The sequence below is a fragment of the Megalobrama amblycephala genome, unplaced genomic scaffold (assembly GCF_018812025.1).
Source record: "Megalobrama amblycephala isolate DHTTF-2021 unplaced genomic scaffold, ASM1881202v1 scaffold466, whole genome shotgun sequence".
Lineage (NCBI taxonomy): Eukaryota > Metazoa > Chordata > Actinopteri > Cypriniformes > Xenocyprididae > Megalobrama > Megalobrama amblycephala.
Window position 1 is genome coordinate 66,749 of NW_025953394.1, and position 23,327 is coordinate 90,075.

At 42.6% G+C, this 23,327-nt stretch overlaps 1 protein-coding gene across 1 annotated transcript in view; it reads left to right on the forward strand.

Moving 5' to 3' along the window:
• Positions 1 to 1,067: 1,067 nt before the first annotated feature.
• Positions 1,068 to 23,327, forward strand: part of LOC125261702 (NACHT, LRR and PYD domains-containing protein 3-like) — a gene marked incomplete at its 3' end in the record, with an annotated part of 41,817 nt that continues 19,557 nt past the window's right edge. The window contains exons 1-7 of the mRNA XM_048180265.1: positions 1,068 to 1,560; positions 4,281 to 4,389; positions 4,592 to 4,705; positions 4,910 to 5,023; positions 5,118 to 6,908; positions 8,989 to 9,162; positions 17,388 to 17,561. Of these exons, the coding sequence (XP_048036222.1) occupies positions 1,068 to 1,560; positions 4,281 to 4,389; positions 4,592 to 4,705; positions 4,910 to 5,023; positions 5,118 to 6,908; positions 8,989 to 9,162; positions 17,388 to 17,561 (2,969 nt within the window). The remainder of the gene's footprint in view (positions 1,561 to 4,280; positions 4,390 to 4,591; positions 4,706 to 4,909; positions 5,024 to 5,117; positions 6,909 to 8,988; positions 9,163 to 17,387; positions 17,562 to 23,327) is intronic.

Below are 23,327 nucleotides of genomic sequence, written 5' to 3' on the forward strand. Positions count from 1 at the left end.
AGACAAGCCCGGTGGGCTCTCTTCTTCACACATTTTAACTTCACCATTTCCTACCACCCTGGCTCCAGAAATATCAAAGCTGACGCTCTGTCACGTATCCATGCTCCAGATGAAATCACTGAAGAACCCGAGTCTATCCTACCTGAACAAATGATCGTCAGTCCCATCACCTGGTCTCAAGAAACTCTCCTTCCTTCCAATGTCTCCACCAACACTCCGCCGGGTTGCCCCCAGGACTTGCAATACATCAACCGAGCACGGCGCACTCCACTGATCCACTCTGCACACTCCTCACTAGGCACTGGCCACCCGGGGGTCAATGAAACCCTCTCGCTGCTGAAAGAGCGCTTCTGGTGGCCCAATATGGCTAACGACGTCAGAAGGTACGTGCAGGGATGCAAGGAATGCGCCATGTCCAAGAGCCCACGCCATTTACCATCCGGCAAACTTCTTCCTCTGCCGTTCCCAACCGACCCTGGTCACACCTAGGAGTTGACTTCGTGACAGATCTCCCAGCCTCCAATGGATTTACCTGCATCTTCGTCGTTGTGGACAGGTTTTCTAAATCCTGCCGACTCATCCCTCTAAGAGGCCTGCCCACGGCCATGGAAACTGCTGAAATTATGTTCAACAATATCTTCAGATACTACGGAATCCCCGAAGACATCGTATCCGACAGAGGACCTCAATTCATCTCACGGGTCTGGAAAGCCTTCTTCTCACTCCTAGGTGTCACCGTGAGCCTCTCCTCGGGATACCATCCGCAGTCAAATGGGCAGACGGAACGCAAGATCCAAGAAGTCGGGCGATTCCTCCGTACCTTCTGCCATGGCCACCAGGACTCTTGGAACCAGTATCTGGGTTGGGCCGAGTACGCCCAAAACTCCCTACGCCAGTCTACCACCGGCCTGACACCTTTCCAGTGCGTGCTCGGTTACCAACCCCCACTGTTCCCCTGGTCTGGGGAACCATCCGACGTACCATCAGTCGACTACTGGTTCAGAGAGAGCGAGAGGGTCTGGGACTCAGCCCACCATCAGTTACAACGGGCCCTTCATAGACGCAGGATGACCGCGGATCTACGACGCTCTGAGGCCCCTGCTTACCAACCCGGACAGAAGGTATGGTTATCCACCAGAGATATCCGCATGCGTCTACCCTGCCGTAAGCTGAGTCCCAGATTCATTGGCCCATTCACCATCTTGGAGCAGTTCAACCCAGTCACCTACAAGCTACAATTACCTCCTGAGTATCGTATTCACCCAACCTTCCATGTATCACTTCTGAAACCTCACCACCCTTCTGTTCCTCTTCCTACAGAACCTGCCGTGACCGAAGCCGAACCCCCCCTTCCTCTCATCCTGGAGGACGGAGCAGCATACGAGGTGCGAGACATCTTGGACTCCCGGCGTCATGGCGGACAACTTGAGTACCTTGTGGACTGGGAAGGCTATGGTCCTGAGGAACGTTCCTGGGTACCACGCAAAGACATCTTAGATCCCAACCTGCTGGACACCTTCCACTCGACACATCCCAACAGACCTGCACCTTGTGGAAGAGGTAGACCGCCACGACGTCGGGGTCCGACGTGGGGGGGGGGGGGTACTGTCACAGACACGCCAGGCTCCAGCACCCTCCAATCACAGTGCACACCATCCCCTGAATACTAATCACCGTCACCTGCACCTCATCAGCACGCTCACCACCAGCACTACTTAAGACACACTCACACACAGTCACATTGTCCGGTCTCGTTTGCATCAAAGGACTTACCTGTATGCTTACCTCAAGGACTCCTCTTGCTACTTACCTGTACTCTGTGTACCCAAGCTCCTCTCCTCGTCTTCTATCTGGTGTGAAGTGTTGTTTGAAGTCATCTACTCCATTCAGCAAGTATCATTCTCCATTGTCACTCTGCAACCACAAAAGGACTGTGTCATTCTTCATATCATTCATCAGTCACGAACTTGCATCTGTTTACTCACCTGTTGCCATCCATATACTCTGCTTGTGTTCAATAAACTACCTGTTAATCTATCTTCTGTCTCCCGGCTGGTCCTATTGTAACAACCCCAAAATAACCATAATGCATATATTTATTTTAATCCCATTAAAATAATAAAATCTAAACACTTACAAACACTATTTAAAATGCTCAACAGTTACTTGCATCACAGCCATCAGCCCCGGACTAATTTCTGAGATCAAATATGGGCGTGACTAATGGCTTACAAATCCATGATGATTGTGTCTGCATTAAAAACATAATACTCTAATTTAGTAAAACAAGGCTTTGAGAATATGAAACAAAACAATCAATATCTACTTAGCCTTCCTGCTCACACAGACCATGTCTGTGCACTAGCAAATGGACTGCAGGGTCTACCTTTTTCCCAAAGAAAACATACTACCCTAACAAATAAAGTCTAAACAAAAATACAGGGACTGAAAAAAAAGTGGCACCCAACCCCTAGGGCTTCCATACTTAAGTGATATTTACAGTATTTACAGTAACAGGCGAAACACTCAGCCACGTTAAAAGAAAACAAAACAGTCGGCAGAAAACAAAAACACAGGGTGGGTAAGATAAATAGGAATATTTGACATATACAGTATTTACAGAAGGCACTACACAGAAATATTTATAGTTCTTATCAGCAATCACAACAGTTTTATACAACAGCACTATCAACAACATCATTCCACACCCCAGATCAGAGTCTAGATGCACAGTTCCACCTCGGTCAACCACGGGACACGTTACCGGCTCATTCAGTTAGGGCGGGGCAACCTGTGAAAGTGACAGAGTGGGAGAGAGAGAGAGAGAGAGAGAGAGAGAGAGAGAGACACACACCCAAAGACAAAAGTGACATACATCTCAACATAACACTACAAAGAAGTGCTACTGGTGTCAAGAGAAATCAAGTCTCCCCCAGGAATCGGGTCTCATTTAGGACCCAGGTGTTAATGGCTGATCAAATGTTGTTATTGTGATGTCTTGACTAATTATAACCTATTTTACTATTGTATAATGTTTAAGTGCACAAACAACATGCTTGAAATATAAAATTAATGATTATGTATTGCAAAATGAAACAAACTGGAAACACAGCCATGCCTAATTTTTTTTTTTTATAAAAATAATTTTTTTTTATAAGGATAAGGACTGTTGCACATACTATGAACTGTAAAAGTAATTTAATATTAATTTTACACAATATTAGCAATGTGGTATAGTTAATAATAATACTATAATCAATTTGTAATCAATTAATTGTTATGCTAAGTGACACAAATATTAATTTCATTAATTTAAAACATGTAATTGGGATCTAACCAAGACCTGGGTTGCCAGGTCTTGTGACAACACTAACCCAATTGCTAATCAACATTATCCTGAAAATAGAGCGACCTTTAACTTTCAGGAGGGGGAAATCAAGACTGCAGAAACACTTTAACAGTATCCCCATTCCATGGTAAAACCACAGACTTGGCAACACTGAAACTGAGCTAGTTTTCATTCCTTTTGACAGGTTTTGAGTCAGATTTGTGCTGGACATTTTTTTCGATTGGCAACCCATGACATGCCACTCTCGGGCCAGTTGCATAAACTTAGTCACTATATTAAGACTGTGTCTTAAGAACTAGTTTGACCAACTTGCAGTTGACCAAGGGGTAATCAATGTTATTTTTCCAATTCAAATGACACCAGTCTACCTTTTTATGTAACGGAAAAAATTAGGACCACTCTTCAAGAAAAAACATTAGTGTCTTAACTTTTAAGACTAGTCTAAGTGGTTTATGCAACCGGCTCCTGGTCATAAAGTCTAAAGTCTAAAGTGCATTTGTGTTTACATGTGACTAACCTTATGTATTTGAGTGATCGTGATCTGTTTCTCCAGCTCTCAACTTCCATTTCAGTGGAGTTATGATGGCTGTTTGATTACTTTAGTTTTTGTGATTGTTTGTCACTTCCATCGGGAGTCAGTGGTGGAGATCAAACTCAGACCTATCATGGATGACACACAAACATCTAGAAATGAAGATTATTTTCCAGGATGCAGGTGCTTTGACTAACACATTAAATATCCTTTAATGTTATAGAGGAAATGACTGTCTACAGAAAAAAAAAAAAAACATATATTGTTCTGTATGTTTCTTTTGTTATAACATTTATTAATAACAATAAGCCTCCTTGAGTGCTTTTTATTAAAATATGCTTTTTTGAGATCTTATCTTAAGATGATTGTAATAATAAAGGATGTTCTGTTTTAGCTCAGTTCATCAGAGGAGATCAGAACCAGAGCCCAGCTGTGTGTCTATGAAGAGTGACATGTCTATGGATAAGCCAGTACATTTAAAGGGTGGAGATACACGGACTGGCTTCAGGTATAACATTACTATAAAAATATGATTGTAGTATGGCATTTTAATATTATCTTTTTTTTTTTTGGGGGGGGGGGGGGGGGGGGGGTTTATCTTTACTTTATAATGTAAGACATTTTATAGTGATTTCTTTAATGATATATAAATAATTGAGTTAATGAATACAGTAATTTGAAATGTTAACATTAATCTCTCTCTGTTTTAGCTCAGTTCATAAGAGGAGATCAGAACCAGAGTCCAGCTATGTGTCTATGAAGAGTGACATGTCTATGGATAAGCCAGTACATTTAAAGGGTGGAGATACACGGACTGGCCTCAGGTAAAACATTTCTATAAAAGTATGATTGTAGTATGGCATTTTATATTATCTTTTTTTTTTTTTTTTTTGGGGGGGGGGGGGGGGGGATTTATCTTTATTTTATAATGTAACACACTTTAAAGTGATTTCTTTAATGATATATAAATAATTGAGTTAATGAATACAGTCATTTGAAATATTAACATTAATCTCTCTCGGTTTTAGCTCAGTTCATCAGAGAAGATCAGAACCAGAGTCAAGCTGTGTGTCTATGAAGAGTGACATGTCTATAGGTCAGTCAATATATTTAAAGAGTGGAGATACACAGCCTGGTCTCAGGTAAAACATTTCTATAACAAATATTTGAATTTGAATATATGATACAGAAGTAGCTTATTAAACCATGTAATAATGTGTAATTTTTATTTTACAGTCATAAAGCCGACAGCCTCAACACATTTAGATCAAACCTGAGGAAGAAGTTTCAGTGTCTGTGTGAAGGAACTGCAAAGCAAGGAAACCCAACACTCCTGAATGAGATCTACACAGAGCTCTACATCACAGAGAGTGAAAGTGGAGAGATCAATAATGAGCATGAGGTGAGACAGATTGAGATACAATCCAGGAGAGCAGAAACAGAGGACACACCAATCAAATGTTGTGACATCTTTAGACCTTTACCTGGACAAGACAAACCCATCACAGCTGTGCTGACAAAGGGAGTCGCTGGCATCGGAAAAACAGTCTCTGTGCAGAAGTTCATCCTGGACTGGGCTGAAGGGAACAAGAATCAGGATGTCCAGCTCATATTTCCACTTCCTTTCAGAGAGCTCAACTTGATGAAGGACAAAACACTCAGTCTTTCAAATCTTCTTCATGTCTTTTTCCCTGAAACAAAACACATGGAAATATCCAGTGATGAATATAAAGTGTTGTTCATCTTTGATGGTCTGGATGAGTGCCGTCTGTCTCTGAACTTTAAGAGCAAAGTGAAACTGTGTAATATATCTGAATCAGCCTCAGTGGACGAGCTGCTGATGAACCTCATTGTGGGGAATCTGCTTCCCTCTGCTCTCATCTGGATCACCTCCAGACCAGCAGCAGCTGATCTCGTCCCGTCTGAGTGTGTCCATCGAGTGACAGAGGTACGAGGCTTCAATGAGCCACAGAAGGAGGAATACTTCAGGAAGAGAATCGGTGATCAGAGTCTGGCCGACAGGATCATCTCACACCTGAAGTCATCAAGGAGCCTCCACATCATGTGCCACATCCCAGTGTTCTGCTGGATCTCAGCCACTGTTCTAGAGAAGATGTTGAGTGAAGCAGAGAGTGGAGAGATTCCCAGGACGCTCACTCAAATGTACACACACTTCTTGATCATTCAGACCAACATCAAACATGAGAAGGACTATCAGAGGAAAGCGAAAGATGAAGACTTGATTCTCAGACTGGGGAAACTGGCTTTCCAGCAGCTTGTGAAAGGCAACCTGATCTTCTATAAGAAAGATCTGAGAGAGTGTGGCATTGATGTGACAGAAGCATCAGTGTACTCAGGATTGTGCACTCAGATCTTCAGAGAGGAGTTTGGCTTGTATCAGGGGAAAGTCTTCAGCTTTGTTCATCTGAGCATCCAGGAACATCTAGCAGCTCTATATGCACACATTTACTTTACAAACAAGAAAAGAAATGTGTTTGAGAAAGCCAAACGATGTCTGTTTTCTAAAATTATAAATCGGAATAAATATTATTCATTATCTGAGCTGCATCAGAGAGCTGTGGATGAGACTTTACAGCATAAGAATGGACATCTGGACCTTTTCCTGCGTTTCTTTCTGGGTCTCTCATTGGAGTTCAATCAGACTCTCTTACAAAAACTACTGAGACAGACAGGAAGCTGCTCCTACAACAAAGAGGAAACAGTTCAGTACATCAAACAGATGATTATGGAGAATCACTCTCCAGAGAGATCCATTAATCTGTTCCACTGTCTGAATGAACTGGGTGATGATTCACTGATGCTGGAGATCCAACGCTATCTGAAATCTGGAAAAATAGGAGAAACCAAACTCTCCTCTTCACAGTGGTCAGCTCTGGTTTATGTGTTGCTGACATCAGAGCAGATGATGGATGTTTTTCATCTAAAACAGTTTATTGGAGAACAAAATACAGCAGATGAAGTTCTTCAGAAGCTGCTGCCTGTGGTTAAAGAATCCAGATCTGCTCAGTAAGAAACACTGACATCAATCACTCCACTTTCAAAACATGATCACATTTATGAATTTAGCATGTACTGTTTTGTAGTTTGATGATAGATAGAAGCAAATAGAAGAGTGGTAGTGGTATTAAATGTGAAAATCTGTTAAATATAGTTGAGATAAAAATATTAGTGTGATGCATTCAAAATTAGACAAGGTGACTCGTTTGTACAAATATTATTTTAAACATTGCACATTTAGATATAAACACTCGTCATACAAACCTCAACAATGGTGACAATCAACAAAATATTCAGATAAACAGATCAACTCAACATCACAAAACAAGCTCTTAAAAAGTCACAAGAAAAACGACAGCAAAAATAAAAGCAGAAAAATTTAAGACAATTCAGCTTCATTACTTATTATTGATGCAGTGCATGCTGGGAGCCATGAGTTTTGTACTGTACTGTTACCCAGCATGCACTGCAGCATAAATCTTTTAATTGATTGTTACCATTGATGACTTTCATGTGCGGTTTTTGATGTCTGAGTCTAAATAATACACTAGCTAATAACTTCTTCACTTTGCATGTTTTTAACATTGTTCTGCATTCCTGATTATCACAATACTGCTGGATTTCATGCTGTAGTATCACAGGGTTGGTAGTGCACAACAAAATATCAGTTATTAGACTTGTGTAACAAGTATTTTAAAGGATGTAACAGGATGTTAAAGTAACCTTCAAGTTATCCCATGATAACTGTTTTAACTGTTATTATTTAACTAGTAGCCTACATTATGCTATGTAGTTCCATTCAGAGCACTGGTAATCCAGATTTGGTAATCTGGATCATTGCCTGAATCATTTCATCTTTACATAAAATAGTGAGTAAACTGGCCTGGTTCGATACTTTATGAAGAGCTGAATTATTGAAGCATTTTAAGGCCAATTCACACCGCACCGACAACAGCCAACAAACGCCAACAAACTTGTCTGTTGGAGTTTGTTGGATCGGTGTGATACCCCTGTTGGCATCTGTTGGTGTTTGTTGGCGTTGGTCGAAGTCAGTTTTCAACCGACTGAACATGTTTAATCTGTGTTTGTCGGGTCGTGGAATGTCTGCGCAGTGTGAACAGTTTTCCAACAAATGGCAACAAACTCTGACGTAATCTGACCTGGCTACGAACGGTTGCCATGACGATGAGGCAAGTCCCCTGCAAAGACAGCTGTTTGATCGCGCCTCACGCACACACAACAAAGCACTGGAAACTTGACATCACAGCTTGTTCGTTATAAAATATAAAATACAGTTAAAAAAAAATTAAATATACAAAAGGTACAATACTCCATAGTGCAATCCGTGCCATTCAGCAAGAGCAGCTGCTCCACTTCACCGAAAGAGAGAGGTAACGTTATAACCACCATGAGAGCAACGCAGGTTTACCTTCAGTTTCGTTTTTTAATAATTTGTTTTGGCTTGTTTAGCTGCATGGTTGTATATGCTTATGAGTCTCGTTAATAAAAAGGGTCACGCTAAAAAAAATTTTTAAAAACCGGTGTATAGCTACCAACCACAACGCAATAGGTTACGATCAGATCGGTGGCTACAGCACTTCGTATTTCAGGTTAGTATTTTTGTTTTGCCTCAATACTTTAATACAATGAAAAAATATATGATACTATATCATTAATATAATAAACTTGGCTGAAAATATTGTTAACATGTCATTGGTTACACGTATAGTTGTGGAATTTTCCCAGTCAGACGTCACTCGTTTGTTGGTGTTTGTTGGGGCAGTGTGAACATTCTCATAGAATTCTAAATCCAACGGCCAACTTGTTCATTGGCGTTTGTTGGTATTTGTTGGCGTTTGTCGGTGCGGTGTGAATTGGCCTTTACACTTATATAATATAAAGGAAGCCATTTAATTTTGTTTTATAACCTTAAAATCTTAAATTCAATAATCATTGAATACATCTGATGGTTCTGATTCCCTCAACAACATCACTACAGTCAAAGATACAGTCAAAAATCATCTGTGCTTCAGATTATAAACCCTATCTAATAAACCCATTATATCTGTTTGTTTTGTACTCTACACAGGCTACAGTCCTGTAATCTCACCGCTCACTCCTGTAAGAGTTTGTCCTCAGCTCTAAAATCCTCAAACATGTTCCTGGGAGAGCTGGACCTGAGTAACAATGACCTGCAGGATTCAGGAGTGAAGCTTCTTTCTGATGGACTGAAGAGTCCAAACTGCCAACTGCAGATACTGAGGTAAATGGTTTTCCATGTTTCCATTAAATGACCATTAGATTTTGTCACTAAATATGACATCTGCTCTCAATGAATTGCCAGAACAAGAGTTAAAACAAAATTTGCAGTAATGTGATTTTTTCCCCATAATGTCTGCATTCTCCAACCTGATAAGTGACTCGAAAAACTTGTTTAGGGTGGGGAGTTGAGTTGACTGTATGATGATGGAAGTCATGACATGGCCTGAAACAATTACTAAAGATGCTGCAAAATGCTGTGTTTCAAATAAATGTATTTAATGCATTGATTGCTTCCGACATACAAACTGGTAACACCATCTAGAGCAGTGGTTCTCAAACCTGTCCTGGGGACCCTTACCACTGCACATTTTGTATGTCTCCCTCATCAGACACACCCAATTCAACTCTTGCAGTTTCTACTAATTAGTTGATGAGTTGAATCAGGTGTGTTAGATGAGGGAAACATGCAAAATGTGCAGTGGTGAGGGGTCCCCAGGACAGGTTTGAGAGCCACTGATCTAGAGGATGTGTGCAAGACACCATTAGCATCTTAGCTAAGGTCCAAAATTACCACCACACCCCAAATGGCAATTACAGAACTGTGTTACTTGTCAGTTGGATGGCACTTTTTCTTTTTCTTTTTTAATTCTAACATTGCATGGTTGAAAGAATGGGATATGGCTTGTTATCAAATTATAAATGTTGCTATGTATTCCTCTAAATATAAATTCTGAAATGTTAGGTAAGGTACTATGTTCATTTACACACTCATGATCCTGTTTTCAGCATTTAAGAACAGCTCAATTAACAGTAAATGCTGCAAACTCCTGCAAATGAGTTAGGGCCACTCATAACATGGATGTGAAAAGAAAAACAATATCAGCCAAACATTTTTCCAATTTTGTAATGAGAACTGTTTATATATATTTTAAGCAATTGTGAAGCATTAAGGTGTGTCACTGTTTGTTTGTTATTAGCTCCCTGTGGTTTCTGCTAAAATAAAAGCTTTAGTTATTTTAAATTTAAATTTATTTAATAAAGTTTTTAAAGGTATTTAACTCCCTGAGGTTTTTTTTCACATTGCAGCAAAACAGACTTAAAATACTCCGTCATTTTTTGTCATAGAGACATAAGTAATACATCAATTGAAACTATAGAATATCTTCTTTTATTTGTATACACTCAGAGTAAAAACAAAATGTTGTGCTTTTTGCAAAATAAAGAAAACTAAAATGATGTATGATCTGTCCTCTCCCTCTGAACAAAGTTTAATCTGATAGTTCTCAGAAAATGAACTATAACTTAGTGACTACTAATCACAAAAAAGATAGACTTAGGTCTAAAGACACGTTGAAATGTCAGGTTTTAAATCATATAAGTCATATCGAAAACAAAAATTCTGTGTTTATTTAATCTGTATGAAAAGAGACACATGTCAGAAATCCGTGATTCAGCTCATTATCTGCTAATGCGGCCACGCCCACGGAGCCAGCGCTATTCAGATGCAAATTCTCAATACAGGCATACATCATCTCAATCGTGTATTTATTGTCTTGAAAATTTTTTATCTGTATGTAAAAGCCTGTATGTCAGCGACCTCTGGAAGACATGCCGTTAGTTCCTGGTTCTTCTTCTTCTTTAGAATAATTTGTGGACTAAATGTGCACAGAGAGCGCCTGTCACAGACACGTCAGGTTCCAACCTCAACCAATCCCAGCGCACACCATCCCCAGAGTACTGATCACCGCCACCTGCACCTCATCAGCAGCACCATAAAGAGCACACACACACAGCACTCCATGTGCGGTCTCGTTCGCATATACTTCTGTGAATGCTTACCTCAAGGACTCCTCGTTCCATACCTACCTGTCTCCAGCGTGTCTCCTTCCCTCTGTGTGCCTCATCTTCTGTGTGGGTGTGCTCCAGTCAGCTCCAGTCACCTCCAACGATCTCCAAGCTCCAGCGTGTACATTTCTGAAAGGAAAAGGACAGTAACTATCTCCATCACTATCATCTAATCATCCATTTACTCTACTCTGCTTACCTGTTTCATGCTCTATACTCTACTGGTGTCAATAAACGCTGTTACCTGTTTACATCTGTGTCTGCCTCCTGTGTACCGTAACAGAAGACTGGACCAACACCGCAGACCCAGTATGAGCCAACCGGATCCATTTCAGGCCCTGGTGGATGCGCTTCGGCGAACCCTCACCGCCAATCCACCGCCACCATCTCCAGTCACTTCTCCCTCACCTGCACCAGCGAACACCACAGCCAGCACCACAGGATCTTCTTCACCGCCGCCGTACGCCAGTCCCATGGCCAAACCGGCGCCCTACTCAGGATCGGCGGAGGATTGCAGCGGATTCCTGCTGCAATGCGAACTGGTCCTGGAGATGCAGCCGCACCTGTACCCGAGCGAGACATCCAAAATCGCCTTTATCATCTCTCAGTTAAGCGGCAAAGCATTGAAGTGGGCCGATTCCATCTGGTCACAATGTGGTGCAGTGACACAGTCCTATCCGGCGTTTATTTCCCACTTCCGGGAGGTATTCGGAAAACCGATTACGGATTCATCTGCTGATGAGAAACTCTATAATTTAAAACAAGGATCAATGTCTATTTACGACTATGCTTTGCAATTCAGAACGCTTACTGCAGTTAGCGGATGGAACGAACAAGCTCTGATTACCACATATCGTCAAGGATTGGAACCTCGGGTACGGCTGCATCTCACTGCATGCGAGGACTCCATCGGCCTCGAGAAGTTCATCCAGCTCTCCATCCGCTGTGCCACTCACATGCAGGCGTGCCTCCAAGAGCACCAGGACCCGTCATTTCCCAACACGCTCCTCTGCCGATCCGAACCCGTCAGCTCCCCAGAACTAGCCAACGAATCAATGGATATTGAGAACTCAAGTTTATCACCTGCTGAGCGCTGCCGTCGGCTGACCCTGAACTTGTGTTTATACTGTGGCGCTCCTGGGCATGCGATTGCAGCGTGCCCCACACGACCTCCTCGACCCATGGTGAGTGCCATCATTCCTTGTACTCAAAAGATGAAACCACTCACCACTGTCGTCAATCTTACTGCCGCTGATATCTCCCTTACAGTGGTCGCGCTCCTCGACTCAGGGTCAGCCGGCAAGACCTCTCCGTCTCCGACAATCTACCAGATCAACTCCATAACTGGCAAGCCTCTCAGCTGTAAGCATGTCCGCACAGTGGCAGGACCCCTCAAGCTTCAAGTCGGTCTACTCCATCAAGAGGAATTACATCTGCTGGTTCTGGAGGATTCCACCGCTGACGTGGTTCTAGGGCACCCCTGGTTGGAGCAGCACAACCCGACCATCTCCTGGAAGACGGGCGAAATCCTGAAGTGGGGTGACACCTGTTTCTCTCGCTGTCTAACTGAACTTCCTGTGCCACCTTCTCCATCTTCTGATCTCTCCCTCTGTGCTACATCCATCGAGAGTCCAGTTGAACAATGCTCCATCGACATCCCCAAGTGTTACGCCCCCTTCAGCGATGTCTTCTGCCCACAAAGGGCTTCCAAGCTGCCTCCACATCGGCCATGGGACTGTGCCATCGACCTGCTTCCGGGTGAACCAGTGCCGAAGGGTAAGATCTACCCACTATCCATCCCGGAGGAGAAGGCCATGGAGGATTACATCAAGGAGACCCTAGCCCAAGGATACATCAGGCCGCCTACTTCCCCTGCTGCTTCCAGTTTCTTCTTTGTGGCTAAAAAGGACGGAGGCTTGTGGCCATGCATTGACTATCGCTCTCTCAATAAAATCACCGTCAAATTCAGATATCCCCTTCCTCTCGTCCCAGCGGCCCTGGAACATCTCCGTGGTGCCACTGTGTTCACGAAGCTGGACCTCCGCAGTGCGTACAACCTCATCCGGATACGTGAGGGGGACGAGTCGAAGACCGCCTTCATCACCCCTACTGGTCACTGTGAGTACCTTGTCATGTCGTATGGCCTGGTCAACGCCCCCTCCGTATTCCAGGACTTCATACATGAGGTGCTCCGGGAGTTTCTCAACCGCTTCGTCCTAGTCTACATCGGCGATATACTCATCTACTCCCGGAGCCAGGCCGAACATCGCCGACACGTTGCGGAGGTCCTCACCCGTCTACGCCAGTTCCATCTATTCCTCAAAGCAGAAAAGTGTTCATTCCATCAACCCACCGTCTCATTCCTCGGAAACATCATTGATCACAGTGGCATTCGGATGGACGAGAGGAAGGTGGAATCCATCACCAACTGGCCAGAACCCACTACCATCAAAGAGTTGCAACGCTTCCTTTGATTCTCAAACTTCTACCATTGTTTCATCAAAGACTACAGCTCCATCACCCATCCACTCACCAGCCTTCTCCGAAACAAGCCCAAGTCTCTGTCCTGGAACCCAGCAGCCACCAACACCTTTAACCGCCTCAAGGAAGCCTTCACCACCGCTCCCTTACTCGTTCACCCCGATCCAGAACAACCCTTCATCGTAGAGGTAGACACCTCTACCACCGGAGTGGGAGCGGTGTTGTCGCAGCAGCAGGGGACGCCAAGTAGACTCCATCCATGCGCCGCCTTCTCCCGCAAGCTCAGCCCGGCGGAAGTCAACTACTCCATCGGTGACAGGGAACTCCTAGCTGTAAAGCTTGCCTTGGAAGAGTGGAGGCATTGGCTGGAGGGAGCCAAACATGCGTTTCTGGTGCTAACAGACCACAAAAACCTGGAGTATCTTCGTTCTGATAGAAGATTAAATCCAAGACAAGCCCGTTGGGCCATGTTCTTCTCCCGATTCAACTACACCATCTCCTATCGTCCAGGCTCAAAGAACATCAAAGCCGACGCTCTCTCCCGTCTCCATGCTCCAGAAGAGAAGACAGAAGAACCTGAGCCTATCATCCCGAGCTCACTCATTGTAAGCCCCATCACTTGGTCAGAAGAGACCATTCCCTCCTCCAATGCCTCCACAAACCCTCCGCCGGGCTGTCCACCTGGCTTGCTCTACATCACCCGGACACGACGCACTCCAACCATCCACTCAGCTCACACGTCACTAGGCACTGGTCACCCGGGGGTCAATGAAACAGGGATGGCATCTGATGTCAGAAGGTACGTGCAGGGGTGTCGGGAGTGCGCCATCTCCAAAAGTCCTTGTCATCTGCCAGCTGGGAAACTCCTTCCTCTGCCCGTTCCCAACCGACCATGGTCACACCTAGGAGTGGACTTCATCACTGATCTCCCTGTTTCAGATGGAAATACCTGCATCCTAGTCATCATAGACCGTTTCTCCAAATCTTGTCGTCTCATTCCACTACGAGGATTGCCCACTGCCATGGAAACCGCAGAAATGCTCTTCAACCATGTGTTCAGGTATTTTGGGATACCACAGGACATTGTATCAGACAGAGGACCCCAGTTCATCTCCAGAGTGTGGAAGGCATTCCATTTCCTCCTAGGTGTGGCCGTCAGGCTAACTTCGGGATACCATCCGCAGTCGAACGGGCAGACGGAAAGGAAGGTCCAGGAGATCGGCCGCTTCCTCCGTACCTTCTGTCATGACCACCAGGACTCTTGGAACCAGTTCCTGGGTTGGGCCGAGTACGCCCAGAACTCTCTCCGGCAGTCGACTACAGGACTCACACCATTCCAGTGCGTACTTGGCTACCAACCCCCACTGTTCCCCTGGACCGGGGAACCCTCTAACGTTCCGGCAGTGGATTACTGGTTCCGAGAGAGAGAGAGGGTCTGGGACTCAGCGCATCATCAGCTGCAACGAGCCCTGCGCAGATGCAGAATGACAGCTGACCTTCGACGTTCCAACACCCCTGTCTTCCAGCCCGGTCAGAAGGTTTGGCTGTCCACCCGGGACATCAGACTGCGTCTGCCCTGCAGAAAGCTGAGTCCCAGGTTCATTGGCCCATTTCCCATCATCAAGCAGGTCAACCCAGTCACTTACCAACTCCAGCTGCCACAAGGGTACCGCATTCACTCCACTTTCCACGTCTCACTCCTCAAACCTTACCACCCTTCTGCTCTCTCCACAGGACCTGACGTGGCTCCCGCCGAACCCCCCCTTCCACTCATCCTGGAGGACGGTGCGGCATACGAGGTTCATGAGATCTTGGACTCCCGGCGTCGTGGTAGTCAGCTGGAATACTTAGTCGACTGGGAAGGATACGGCCCCGAGGAACGCTCCTGGGTCCCAAGAAACAACATCCTTGATCCCAACTTACTCCAAACTTTCCACGACAGCCATCCTGATAGACCGGCACCGAGGGGAAGAGGATGACCACCACGGCGTCGGGGTCCTCGGCCCTCAAGAGCGGGCCGTGGAGGGGGGGGTACTGTCACAGACACGTCAGGTTCCAACCTCAACCAATCCCAGCGCACACCATCCCCAGAGTACTGATCACCACCACCTGCACCTCATCACCACACTCATCAGCAGCACCATAAAGAGCACACACACACAGCACTCCATGTCCGGTCTCGTTCGCGTATACTTCTGTGAATGCTTACCTCAAGGACTCCTCGTTCCATACCTACCTGTCTCCAGCGTGTCTCCTTCCCTCTGTGTGCCTCGTCTTCTGTGTGGGTGTGCTCCAGGCAGCTCCAGTCACCTCCAGCGATCTCCAAGCTCTAGCATGTACATATCTGAAAGGAAAAGGACAGTAACTATCTCCATCACTATCATCCATTTACTCTACTCTGCTTACCTGTTTCATGCTCTATGCTCTACTGGTGTCAATAAACGCAAGTTACCTGTTTACATCTGTGTCTGCCTCCTGTGTACCGTAACAGCGCCCTCCGGCTGCAAGAATTAATTGAAAACACCATTCCTGAAATGTCCTCTTATTCTTTGGAATAAATTGTGGACTAAAGGTGTACAGAGCGCCCTCCGGCTACAAGTATGAATTGAAAACACCAGCGCTCATAGTGATAACAATGAATATAGAATAAATATAACTCTTCTGTATAGAAAATTGACATAAACATATGATAATCCATCAATATTTCTCCAAATGTGAATGCTTTTAAACTAAAAACCTATATTCAGACTCTTTGCATCACAGAAATACATTATATTTTAAAGAATATAATAGAATACCATTAATTTAAATTGAGCTGAGACATGATTATAGACGTTTTTTCACAGCCTACCTGACTGAAAGGCCTCATTAATATGCAGCACCATTAGAGGTTCTTTAAGCAATTCTTTTGTCTTCTCAGGTGTAAATGAGCCATTATTAATGATGATTCAAGCCTCCACGCATACTGTGTTTCTTGTCAAAAAGTGTCTTACAAAAACTAAATCAATATATTGTGTTATATGAACAAGTAGGCATTATAATTTTTACATAATTTTGAAGCAAAAACTCTAGTCTACAACCCCCAATACCCAGAAGTCTTGTAAACACAGATTTAATATATATTTTTGGCCTTATTTCAGTGACTTAATTTTTTTGTTTTTTCAATAACCACGCATAAACGTTATTCCTTCAAAAACACAAACATGTGCATACATGGTCCTCACATATTATGGTAGCCTAGTTTGTGCTGAATACAGAATACACCTTTGTCATTAATATGTTTATGAACAACTGAAAAAAGCACAAATGTCAGGGTATGTCAAAACTTCTCCAGGCCCCAAATCAGCCTCAGACTCCAGAGGGTTAAGAGAAATAATTTATTAGCAACTAGAATTAACTGCATTTGAACTATTTGTAAATACTACTTTTTTGTGAAATATGCACACATACCCTCAAACGATTTTGTAATTTTGTTTTGTGTCATCATATTCAATTAAAAATGTAATGAATCACATAAATTATATTTTCAATTCAAAACAATGAAATTTAAAAAAAAAAAAAAAGGTGCCACTGGAAATTGCGGGAGGTTATTTAAGTTTTTTTTTTTATGGTTAAACATAAATAATGCCTACTGAATGGCTGAAATAGATATAAATTATTTAAAAAAAAAAAAAATTTTGTATAATGCACATACGTATAAATAGTCTGTTGACTTCACTACATTAATAAAAGTAAATGAATACTTGTACTCTAGTACATTTCCACAGACACCTTTGTTTGTTTTGTGACTGAATCTACAGAAAATACCTGCAAATGCAAAATGCACAGGTCAGTGTGTGATAGTGACTGATCTGATTGTCAAACTAATGTCATGTTTGCTGTTGCTGTGTGTGTTTATAGGCTCTCTGGCTGTATGGTGACAGAGGAAGGCTGTGGTTATGTGTCTTCAGCTCTGAGTTCAAACCCCTCACACCTGAGGGAGCTGGATCTGAGCTACAATCACCCAGGAGATTCAGGTGTCAAGCTGCTCTCCGATAAACTCAACCATCCAAACTACAGATTGGACAAACTAAAGTATGTTGAGCTGCAGGATTTTTTTTTTTTAAAACAAGCTTAGCTTTAGTTATACTACAGAGATATTCAATCCTTGAATCTGACTGGATGACGAATATTCTAAGGTGTGCAATTATTTTCCAGTAAATACACAACTGAAGTTTTTATTAGCAGGTCTTGACCACATTTACAGTTCAATATCACTTTGCAAAAATATTGAAAAGTTATATCAAATGTCCTTACAATCTTACAATCCCACAAAGAAACTGACCAAGCTAATAATCTAACAAACAACAGGATAAAAATTACAAATTATTTCCATGATTTTACCACAAAATTATGTTTTATTTTCTGTGGAAAACACACACTTTCTCCTAGGGCTGTCGCAGTGAAGAAATTTCCTTTACAGGGATTTTGGGGTAAATTTGGGGTAAACCATAGTTTGGTGTTTTATGTAAATTACTCACCTCGGGCAGACCGTCGCTCATTTAGAATACTTTAAATTCATCAACATTAAAATGAGGTAAAGAACAAATTTGTGTGCATATGCACATGTTGTGAAAGAGGCGGAAAAAGTTTTCATAAGAAGTTCAAATGTTAAATAGTGTATGCAAATATGTGTGTCACTTCACAGGACTCAACCGACAAGCAATGCATCACCGGGGAAGCTGAAGCTTCAATTCATGGAGACCAAAGGCGATTCAACCAGTGTTGATGCCATTCATGGGAAATACTCTTAAATGTAGAAAGGATACTACTAGGGCTTGGCAGTATATTGAGTTTATACAATATATCGCTATAAGTGCTATCAAACATTTAATCGCGATTAATCATATCTAAACTAAAAGTTTGTTTACATAATATATGTGCGTGTGTGTACTGTGTTTATTATGTATATATAAATACGCACATACTGTATGTATATATTTAACAAAAAAATGTATATATATATATATATATATATATATATATATATATATATAGAGAGAGAGAGAGAGAGAGAGAGAGCAGAGATGTATAAAGTACTAGAGACTGAGACTTGAGTAAAAGTACAAGTGCTCTATCAAAAAAGTGACTTGAGTAGAAGTTGAAGTGCTCTTTAAGCACCACACTTAAGTAGAAGTACTAAAGTATTCAACATTTTTTGTACTTAAGTATTGCAAGTAGTTTATTTTTAAAATTTACTACTCAAGTACTGAAAGTAAAAGTACAAGTATTGTGTTATGTAGTTATTAAAGAAAGTAGTCAAAAGTTTGAACATCATATTGTTTTTATTATTTCAAATGATAAACCTAAACGACAATCACAATTCCTTTGACTGTAACTTTTTGTAAACAAACAGATTAAGTGTGATTAAGTACCACTTGAGATGCAGACAAGTTGAGATGCTTTGTTTGTTGTCAGCACTTTGATTTCATTACCAAAAAGTTTATTTTGACTAATAGTGTAATTTTCTACCATATACAATTGAATAAAATTAACAGCTAGCTAACAACAACAACTTGCTTTGCACTTTTTTCTGTTTTCACCTCACTCCGGTCTAAACTAGGCTAAATTATTTTTTTAGGTAATTTTTCTACACATTGTCATATAAATAACCTGAAAATACTGTAGTTCATTAAGATTAAATCTTACTAACCACTCTTACTAAAAAAATGGGGTAAGCACACTTATATTCTCATTTCAAGAGGTGTTCTGAGTAAATAACTTGTTTGTAACACTTTATAATATGGTTTGATTTGTTAACATTACATTAGTTAATGTATTAGACTAATAACCAACATGAACTAACCATGGTCAATACATTCGTTACTGTATTTATTAATCTTTGTTAATCTTAGTTAATAAAAGTGCAGCTGTTCATTGTTTGTATATGTTACTTCACAGTGCACATTAACTATGTAAACAAATAGAGAGCAATTTGAGAGCAAGACAGCGCTCGTGTTGTTTTAAGACAGTGAATGCGCGCGCGCGGCCGGGGCGCTCTCTCTCTCTCGCTGCTCGTTCTTATATGCGCCCTGACAAGTGCATTCTATTCTACATCACTCACCAAACAAATAAGGCTTTGGCAGCCGCAGGTGCAGGAAATCTCCTGCATTAGTTATGTCAGTATAAATCTATACTACCATTAACCTATAAAACACTACTACACTATAAAAACGGGCGTGTGATTAAGCAGCACCAAAGGAGACATGCTCTACGATTTATTTTTGGTAACAGTAGGCTGTCATAAAATAAGAGAAAGTTGACATTAGTGATGGGTCAAAAATACCATTCAACGCGCTGCGTGACAGCCTTTATGATAGCCAGCTAGTTAACGTTAAGTGAACACCGCAGCATGTCGCTAGTTAGCAAAAGGGCTTAACTTACTGATGGTGTAAGGTGGTGTTTTTGGTTCGTCCATCTTTTTCGCTGATCAAAAGGCAGAACGGGAGCACGCGCAGTCTTCTTAATCGCTTGATTCGCTCGATGTGCCAGCTTAATCAAACCTGCCATCCACCGTTCTGGCAGTGGTAATGTGGGTGTGGAATGGAATGATTCGTAACATTTTTATAATTGTAACGAGTAACGATGCAGCACATAAAAAAATATCGGAGTAAAAGTATTAAACTCTTTGAAAATATGTACTGAAGTAAAAGTGGAAGTAGGAGAAAAAAATAATACTCTAGTAAAGTACAGATACCGCCTTTTTGTACTTAAGTACAGTAGTGAAGTAGTTCTACTTCGTTACTATACATCTCTGAGAGAGAGAGAGAGAGAGAGAGAGAGAGAGACGGCAACTCAGACATATACATGTATATTGTATTATTGTACAATAATTGTATTACATATAAATATACATGTATATGTCACGGTCACCATCTTTCTCACCTTCCCTGGACTCCATTTCCCAGCAACAACATTCCTCCTTTTTACTCACCTGCACTCCGTCAACAATCACCACTGATCACCACCAGCTGTTTCTCATCACCTGCACTGTTTATAAGGACTCTCCACACACACACTCCTTGTCTAGTCTCGTCTATGACCCACCGATTCCTTGCCTGATGTTGGTCTCCAGTTCCACGTCTCCATTCTCCAGATCATCGTCCCCTCTCTCCAGTCCTGTGTTCTCGTCGTGCAAACAAAGGAAAGTGCTCAGTTAGTTAAATGTTAAATGTGTGTGTGTGGCTAATCACCTGTTCTGTGTCCATCCTTGCTGCAACCCCATTCCATATCCACCATTGCAATTACCACTGTGTTCAATAAAGCCTGTTTTCATTTATACTTACCATCTCCCTGGTCTGTGTTCCGTGACAGAAGACTAGTCCATAACAGACTGCAGCACTATGGGCATTTTCCTTACCCCAATTAATCCTGCCAATCTGCTCCTCTCCATAACTCAAAATGGCCGCCCAGTTGAGTCATTTGTTGAAGAGTTCCTCCAGGTACCCTGGAATGACGGTACATTAAAGACTGTCTTCTGGAGTGGTTTGGATGATGACCAACTCTTCCAACAAGCACCAGCAACCACAACCCCAGGTAACCTGGCTCAATACATATAGACCACGTTTTGTGGTTTGTTGGTTCGTCCTTCACAGTAGGCGAAGTCGATGAAGCCACCGCTCCTGAGCCTTGTCCCAAGATGGCTGCCACTCCTGAGCCTTCAGTCAAGATGGCCACTGCCACACCTGAGACCTCTGTCAAGAAGGCCGCCGCCGAAGATTGCTTCAGTGTCTTCTCCAGCCCCTGAATCTGATGCAGTGTCTGCTTCAGCCTATGACCAAGGTCCAATAATGGCTTCAGCTCGTGACCAGTGTCCAGTGTCCAATGATGGCCCCAAAGGCCTTCCTCATGCTAAGTCCAGAGGCGATTCCCTTCCTCGTCCCAGGTCCAGAGGTGACTTCCTGTCTCACGGAGAGCCCAGAGATGGCTCCAGTCCCTGAGCCCGCTCCAGTCCCTGAGACAGCTCCAAACTCTGCTCCAGTCCCTGAGTTAGCTCTAGACTCCGCTTCAGTCCCTGAGTCATCTCCAGACTCCGCTCCATTTCCAGAGTCAGCTCCAGACTCCGCCCCAGTCCCAGAGTCAGCTCCAAATTCCGCTCCGGCCCCTGACTCCGCTCCAGACTCCGCTCCAGTCCCCGAGCCAGCTCCAGAATCCGCTCCAGCCCACAAGCCTGCTCAAGAGTTAGCTCCAGCCCAGAAACCCGTGGCTCCTCCCAAGGAAATTTTGGGCCTGAGTGGCCGAACCTGGGGTCCATGCTGAGGCCACACCACCATGGCACCCCAAACTGCCTGATCTGCCCTGGTCACCTGAGTTGCCGGCTCTGTCCTGGACTCTTCATATCTACCATCACTGTCACTCTCCTGTCAAGACTCCAGGGCCCCCACCCTACAGTTGTTCCATTTACAGCGAGAGGACGCGCCTACCAGGAGGGGGGAGTACTGTTATGGTCACCATCTTTTCACCTTCCCTGGACTCCATTTCCCAGCATTCCTCCTTTTTACTCACCTGCACTCTGTCAACAATCACCACTGATCACCACCAGCTGTTTCTCATCACCTGCACTGTTTATAAAGAATCTCCACACACACACACTCCTTGTCTAGTCCCATCTATGACCCACCGTATGTGCTCCTTGGATGTGACTCACCTAAAGAATTCTTACCTAATGTTTGTCTCCAGTTCCATGTCTCCATTCTCCTTCGTCTCCATTCTCCAGCTCCTCGTCCCCCATCTCCAGTCCTGTGTTCTCATCCTGCAAACAAAGGAAAGTGCTGAGATTATATTCATCATTTTTGTAAATATTTTATAATAATATAATATAATATAATATGTACAAAAATGTGAGGGGTGTACTCACTTCTGTGAGATACTGTAATTCTTATTTGATATGCAATAACTCAGGAAGGAAATAACATTGGAGAAAATTTCTTTTTAGGTAAAGTTCTCCTACATATGAACTGCATCTGGATCAAATTTTGTGGCATAACATATTTAAAAGTTACAGCATTTGGAACCAAGGTTGCATTTTTGTTATGCCCCCTAATGGGCATTTTTAAAATTGTTCCTCCACAAGGAATATCTCATGATCAGTGTAATGGATTATGTTGATTTTGGGATCATTTTAATAATGTGAATCTACTGAAATTAGTGTTGTGCCAGTTTCTACAATCTGTGCATTTTGTGAGCAAAATGCAATGAAGTTATGAGCAAAAATGCCACGTGCAATCTACATATTTGTTTTTAGTTAAATAAATTATGAAAACACTTTTTTTTCTATTTATCAACAAATAATTCAGCACTACTTAGGAGTTAATCAAACTGGCTACATTGTAAAGTTCAGACTCTAAGCTTTCAATTGCTTCTCAGCACTCATTAGGAGTTTATCGAAATAGTTAGATGCATTAAAAACTAAGCTTCTCTAAGAGTCTCTAAGCTTCAAAATTATACCTATTTTGTGTTATTCCACATTGGAAAACGAGCATGGACGGTTCCGGGAATGTTGGATACACATTGCATCCCAGAAAGATGAGAGACATGTTTTTAGCCAAGTATGTTACATCATTCTGTGAGTAATATCTTGTGATCAACGCAATATATTGTTGATTTTGGGCTCATTTTAATCATGTGAATCTGCTGTAAATAATGATTTTCTACAATCTGTCCATGTTTCATGAAGTTATGAGTAAAAACGCCACGTGAAATCTACATATTTAATAATAATAATAATACATTTTATTTCTTAGGCGCCTTTCAGGACCCTCAAGGTCGCCTTACAATCAAACACATCTCTCAAGAATAAAA